Below are 7,410 nucleotides of genomic sequence, written 5' to 3' on the forward strand. Positions count from 1 at the left end.
AACAGCTATGACATCCCGACTCACATCATCAGTGCCCAAGAGTTGGTATACTCACATTGTGTTTAAAACTAGACACACATACCTTGAATTTTCTGCAAATTTCTAGCAAGTAAAGTAATGGTCACACAATTTATGCTACCATTACCACTGGTGGTGGGTTCCGTCCTGCAGGTTGGCACTTCTGCAGATTAGTGACGAGCGCTAGCATCTAGATGCTCACAGAGCCTGCTAGTTTGGTGAAAGTGTTGTTTTGCATAATTTTTCCACTGCAAACTGTCTTATTGGCAAACAAAACCAATCAACTTGTATTAGGAACATTCGTGTCGAACAGAGTACCACTTTATGCCCTAAACAATCCTTATACTTTCCCTTCAGTATATTTTCATTCAAGAGTACAGTTGGCAGAAAGGGAGTTCGATCAAAGTCCTTTGCAGGCTGAAGCCGCCCAGATACACCTTTGTTTTATTTCACTCTGGGTAACAACCAAAAAGAAAGCAAAAAACCTTTTTCAAAAAAGAGCATAACATAGTTCTGGAAACTCTTCACACAGCACACGTCCAGCCCACGCATGGACCAATGAGAGAGCAGTAAGTTGGTTCACACTTCCTTCTCCACGAGCCTTGCAATCCTCACTAGCATACTGACTTAAGGAAGACATTGTGTGAAGGTGTTCCGGGCAGGTCATCCCACCTATGCGAGGAACGCTCAGCATGGAGCCAATCAGCTATAGAGAGGCCCTCTGCTGGCAAAGAAAAGTGCACTGTTGGCGACTCACATAGTTACATCATTTCCTGCACAGAAGGAAGATGAAGCACACTTCCAGCCTTGAGCAGTCTGAACGGTGCTTATATTTCATAAGAGAGCCGACTACAGTGACAACAGTTGGTTGAATACTTGTGGAAATATTTTGTACCATTGTGAGTCTTTCAATTCAGTAAATGGTGGGGCTTTCAAAAGCCATTAACTGAAATGCAGACTCTACTCAGCGCAGTTTGGGATAATCGTTGGTAAGTACACCTCCAGCCAAAAATACATTGATGGTTACAACATCACAAATTTGAGTGCCCCATAGAAGGCTCTACCTCCAAACACCATCATAGATGTGAAGGAGTTGGCCTTATGATAGTTTTCAAACGAAAATTAATCATTTTCATGAGGACAAGTTAGTACCATCCGAAAGCCCAATGTGATTTCACTCCACAAATCCATATCTCAACATACGAAACTAGACAGATAAACTCTTCCCTAAAGCTTACAAACAGAATTGAGGCTTTTGAGCTTACCATATACATAGTGAGGCCAGTTAGTTGTTGAACAGAAATAAGAATCACAAGAAATAAGCAGCAAAATCTGTCTTGTTTATTGAAATGGCCAAGACACTAAGAATTGAAAAGAACACGCTGCCAGAGCCTTTCAAATAATGTGATGACAGATGCCACACAATTAATGCCGACATTCCATCACCTGGTAATCCCAATATTTTGATGCACCTAGCGTCGCGATCCGCCAAAAAAGTCATCATCGCCATCATCTTTTACATCATCCCATCCTGCCCAACTATCATTTCCCCCAGTGGGGGCCACACTCGTATGAGAGGTTTTCGTAATGCCTGTACTAACCGCAGTTTTACTTGTGGGTGTATTATCCCAATCATCCCAATTGCTGCTGAAAGTTTGAGGAGACTCTTTCGTCAAGTTGCCTTCCTTGCTGCTTTGGTTCTTATTTGTCGCAGACTGGTTCCGACTGTCCCACCGATTACCCCCATAGTCCTCCTTGCCTTGTTTGATTTCTTCGTAATGCCCATACCCACCTTCATTTGATAACAAACCATTCTCACCACTGTTTGAATACTGTTGGTAACCTGCCATCCAGCTTGGGCCCCCATCTTTAGAGAGCTCCTCTACTTTTTGAGATGCTAATGCCATCACCCCTTTCATAATCCCCCATGTCTTCTGGCCTATCTCGGAGGTTTTGGCAGTTACAACCGACACTGTTTCATTCACCTTTTGATCATAGCCACCCTCACGATACTACAGCTCAAAAAAGGCACCACAGGAAAAGTGTCTACCTCAGAACACAAGGAGGAAATGCATATCATAACATTTAGACCTGACACTATGAAGCTGTGACAGTCACTGACTTAAGAGTACCACCATGAATCCCTGCTTGAGACATAGACACATAGCACTGAAGAGTAACTAATGAAGAGACCTTGCAGTATGCATATGAGTTTGAATAATATGCTTGTACAGACAATTCGTGTGCAAAATAGACAAAGTTAACATCGAAAATTTAGAATTCAATGTATACCCTTATCTCATATAGTAAAATCAGCTAGAACAAGAACTGTTTGTTTACAGCATACCTTAGTGCTAAGATCCTTGGTTCCTGCCTGGACTGCACCAGCAGCTGTTTGGGCAGCTGATGCAGCAACAACTGAGAAGCGGCTGAATCCCTGTGAGGAAACAATAAATCTTCAACTTCTTTGGGGCTTCTTTTTTTTTTTTTAAAGCAAGAGAGCGGGGAGTGAGGGGGTGTACAGATTACAACATAGGACAGGGCATACCTCAGTCATGAGCGAGACAGTATCCTTCAAAACATCCCCACTACTGCCTGCAAACACCCCACTAGGAGGAGGTGGAGGCCGACTGCTTCCGGAGGATCCAAATCCAACATACTTCCCACCTTGAGAGGGAGGTAGACCCTCCGGACGATTTGCATTCTCTGTTTGCTTTCTGGCAAAGAATGACTCTTTGTTTGCAGCTGATGCAGCAAGCTGGGACTTGGAGTATATATCTTCGTTTGAATGAGATCTGACTGGAACAGAGGAACCCCCACTCCCAATTGAATCTGCTGATTGGTTCCTTCGCATTCCACTCTTAGCTGCATCGGATCCCCAATCGTCCCATCCATCCGATCCAAACCCACCTTTTCTGGCATCTCCATTCACACTGAATCCAGATCCGCTATTCCTCAGCTCCCCATGCCCTTGTGAACCATGCGCACTCCTACCATACCCATGTGAAGGGTTCGGTTTACTTAAACTTTCCTTCACTACAGGCGGATCTTGCCATGGCTTTCCATCAGCAAGGGTTTGAATTCTCTCCCTGTAAATGCCAGCTGCCTTTGAGTTGTACTTTGCAACAATGTCTGTCTCTTTCGGAATGCCATATTGTGCAAGGAAGCCATTAAGCGCAGCATTGCCACCACCTACTTCCATTTTCTTCAGCTGGATCTCGGACCAAGAATCCATGGAAACAGATCGCACAAAGCTGATGTGCACACCGAGCCCACGATGTTTGCCAGAGCACTCTAAGCACATAAAAATCCCATACGAAACAGAAGCCCATTGAGGATTCTTCTGCGCGCAATCCACACATGTTTTGTTTGCGAATTGGGATTGGAGACTTCTGAGCCTGGCAGCCGCAACCGCCGAGGCCATGAATCTACACACACACACACACACACACACACACACACAAGCGGAGGAAGAGCAGAAAAAGGTGAGAAGATGCGTTTCGATGGAGATCCGATGCAATGACCTACAGCGTTCCAAATGAACTGTGGGCAACAGCAAAAATACAGAAGCGGCTGACCTTTCTCGTTGAGTAATGGAGGATATCGCAGGGGATATGTCGATGCAGATCAGTGAACCCTAGGTGTACCCATGAATTAGGAATACTCGGTCATTTTCATCTCCTGACTCTAAATTCAATTTTGATTTGTGAAAAGGGGGGTTGGATAAATGTGTGTGTTTTTCTTATGATCCGTGGATGATGTCATGGCTTAACATGACCATGACAAAACCTTGTAATTTTTTGGGCTCCTCAATATAATTCACTCACAATTGTGAGTTTGCAAAATAAAAAAAGTGTGTTTTTCCCACCTTAGGTTTTTTTTTTTTTTTTTTTTTTTGGGTTTGGGGGGGGGGGGGGGGGGGGTTGTGTGTGTGTGTTTGTGTGGGGAAGGGGGAGAAAGTTTCCGCACTCATAGGGCATGACATGTGAGTGGATCCAGTGCTCACAGAAAACCGGCCTTTACTTGTATTTTATTGTAGCCGTTCGAAGCTTTGCTTCGACTAGTTTTACGTGATTGCGCCCACTCACCCACACCCACATGTCTCAAGGGTTGAACCATGTGGGTGCACTTAAAGCTTCTTGCCTTAACCATTATTTTAAAAGACAAAAATTGAAAATTCCTGGTTGATTTGAGGGTCACCTTGAAAGAAACCAGCTTTTCTCTAAAAACCGGGAGATGCTCTCCTTTTTTCCATTGGTGCCTAAAATGTTTTTTGGTAAACACTGTGGATTTACTGTCAAGTGCAAAAATACGAGCGTAGTAGCTTTTTTGGCCAATTTATAATTTATAATATTGCTTATTTTTTGTAATATAGGTCAAGGAAACCCGATGTGGATTTCGGCTTGCAAAGAGACAATGGTGGATGCTCTATTTTCTAGCCCTCCAATCTCCTCGAAGTTTTAATGGCCACTGTCGCTTGCATTGCCTCCGGACATTTGATTCCTACGAGTCGCCCTTGACTCCTCTACATCCTCCAAAATGATTTAAAAGGCTCGGAGAGCTCACAGTTTTTCTTAAATTGGAGACCCTAGAAATTTCTCTCTATCTTAGAGAGAGTATTTTCAAAGTCACTAAAAGAGCAAAACTCTAAGTGACTAATCAAGGTAATTAGCCCTATTCCTCATAGATTAGTGAAAGATAAATTAATTTAGATTTAATTTTATACTTACATTATAAATTAGAAATCCTATTGTTAATTAACTTCATTCTATGTACTTCGTTCTATTGATTCACAGAGTAAGAACACTAATTCACATAATTATTAGAATGTATTAGTGTTGAAATTTCTTTTTTTTGCTTTAAATAAGAGGAAATATACTAAATTAATTTAGATAATTATGAAATAATTTTTTGAGCTTCCACATAGTGTTAAGATTTTGTGAAAATTATATCAAGTAATCTTCTTAATTTTGATATTTATTAGAGGTAGAATTGTCTTTTTTTAACTTATAATTAACAAAAACTTTAGAAATATAGCTTAAAAATCCATGAGGTAATTATCAAAGAAACTTTACACTATTAGTAAGCGTGGTAGTCATTTCAAAATTATGTTGATAGCTTTGATAATTATTGAGCCTAGAAGTTTTTTTTTCAATAGAAAGTTAAAGGGAAATTTTAGTAAATTAACTTAGAAAATTATATGATAATTTTTAGAGCTTGAATAGACTATTAGCAAGCTATGATAAAATTATTTTTATTAACTATTTAGTTTATCTAATTACTATACACAAAATGTTTTGTTTTTAGCAAAAACTTAAAAGGAAAAATTGCTAGATTAACTCAAAAAACTATGTTATAATTTTCAACATTAGAATATATTGTTAAAAAGCCAAAGTAAAAATGTATGTTTTAGGTAATGAGTTTTGCTAATTACCATGTCCAAAAATCTTTGTTTTTAGCAAAAAATTAAAGTGCTAAATTAGTAAGTTAATTTAAAAACTTATGGAATAATTTGTAGAGCTAGAATACATTGCTAGAAAGATGTGCTTAAAACATATTCGTTAGATATTTAGTTTTTCTTATTACCTCATATAAAACTCTTTGTTTTTAGTAGAAAATAAAAAGTGAAAATTAGTAAATTGACTCAAAAAAATATGAAATAATTGTTCAGCTTAGGATTCATTGTTAGAAAGTCATGATAAAAAGATCTTGATGAGATATTTAGTATAGTTAATTATCAAGCCAAAAATTCTCTATTTTTAACAAAAAAGTTGAAGAAGACAACTAGTAAAATAATTTAGAAACTTATGTGATAATGTTTTGAGTTATAATACAGTACTAAAAAGCTTTGATAAAAATATTTTGATTAGATATTTAGTTTAGGTAGCTACCAAGTCTAAAAATTTCTTTTTATTGCAAAAATTAATAAAATAACTTAAAAATTATGTGATAATATATAGAGTTGAAAAGAACTTCTAAAAATCTATGATAAAAATATCTTGATCAGATATCTACTTTAGATATTTATTGTTCTTAAAATGCTCTAATTTTGGCTATAAACTAAAGGGAAAATTAGAAAACTAGCTCAAAAATTTATGTGATAAATTTGTGCATTAAATCAAGGTATTAGGAATCGACAAAACATATTACCTGTAGTAGTATAAACCAATAAAAAAGCTTAGATTCTTAAAACTGGATGAAATAAATTGCAAAAATTGTTGTGAAAATTGTCACGGTAACCTTTTGAGTTTTCAATACTTTTCCTAATGATTAAGCATATTTTATATAAAAATAAATAATATGGCTCTCAAAAGAACAAGTGCAAGCCGCCAAATGGAGGAGAAGGTCACCGCCAAGAGGGCCAAGGCCACTCATGACAATGAGGCTGTCCCAGGTAGCATTATGATGGATGAGAGTAGTTGTGTCTCCAAGCCATTGTAGATCCCAATGCCAAATCAATTTTAGTTGATCCTTAGTTATTAAAACTTCTATAATTTAGTATAAGTTTTTTACGTTGAGTTGCTAGTGCCCAAGATTTAAATCAAGTTTGATAGGGATTGAGTTGCTAGTTCCCAAAAAGAAAAACAACACATGCTTTATAGTGAAATCGGGCATTAATTGCTCAACTTGTGACCGATACAATTCCCTCCATAGTTTTGGACCTCCATGAACAAAGAAAATTGATGCGAATGCAATTAAAATTTTGCTCGGTTCTGCATTGGTCAATATCTGGGCCAATCTAGGTGACTTGCAACGCTTTGATTGATATGTAAGCCAAATATTATGCTTGGAGGTGTTTGGGTTGATATGTATGACATATGTGATGCTCTTATAAAAGCACCAAAAGATCCTGGCAGGCTTCCCAGCTAGAATGTCATCACTTGGAATGCATTGATTGAGGATATGACCAACATAGTTGTGGTAGGGAATCTTTATACTATTTTAATTGGATATAGAGGGAAGGACTTTCTCCAAATGCTTTCATCTATGCTTGCACTTTGAATATTATTAGCCTTACGCTAGACATTGACATAGTTGGGAGAATTCACGACGATAAGATGGTTGGACAGAGAGTGTCGAAGAAAGATATTATGCTTGGTACTGCTTTGATTGAATATATATGATGGCCAAGGAACTGCTGGTGAAACACGTTGTGCTAATCAATGCTTTGGTGAGTATGTAAGCCAAATGGTGGGGGTGGAAGTCAATAAGGGCATGTCAGTGGGTGCTCATTCTGGAAGTTTAATGGCCACCCAAACTATTAAGCTTGTGGACAATGTGAATAAGGTCGACAATGGTGAGCAGACATCAAACAAGAGGAAGGATGTGGCCTGATGTGCTCGCAAGAGTGATGGCTACATACATCGGGTGGGCTTGACCCTCGGGGGGGTC

General features: G+C 38.6%; 1 protein-coding gene across 2 annotated transcripts; it reads right to left on the reverse strand.

The window, feature by feature from the left end:
* Nucleotides 1-1,187: 1,187 nt before the first annotated feature.
* LOC147441544 (putative ADP-ribosylation factor GTPase-activating protein AGD6) lies at nt 1,188-3,753 on the reverse strand. 2 transcript variants are annotated; one of them, XM_086483150.1, is made up of 4 exons: nt 3,597-3,753; nt 2,567-3,446; nt 2,366-2,455; nt 1,188-2,030 (listed from the first exon to the last, which is right to left on the reverse strand). In XM_086483150.1, exons 2-4 carry the CDS (start codon nt 3,440-3,442, stop codon nt 1,491-1,493), a joined length of 1,506 nt encoding a protein of 501 aa, XP_086339276.1. In that variant the 5' UTR covers nt 3,443-3,446; nt 3,597-3,753; the 3' UTR covers nt 1,188-1,490. The 2 variants fall into 2 exon arrangements, with proteins under 2 accessions (XP_086339276.1, XP_086339275.1); XM_086483149.1 differs by having other exon boundaries at nt 2,567-3,697.
* Nucleotides 3,754-7,410: the final 3,657 nt, after the last annotated feature.

Source organism: Adiantum capillus-veneris, chromosome 15 (genome assembly GCF_014529385.1).
Source record: "Adiantum capillus-veneris isolate H3 chromosome 15, ASM1452938v2, whole genome shotgun sequence".
In the NCBI taxonomy this organism is placed as follows: domain Eukaryota; kingdom Viridiplantae; phylum Streptophyta; class Polypodiopsida; order Polypodiales; family Pteridaceae; genus Adiantum; species Adiantum capillus-veneris.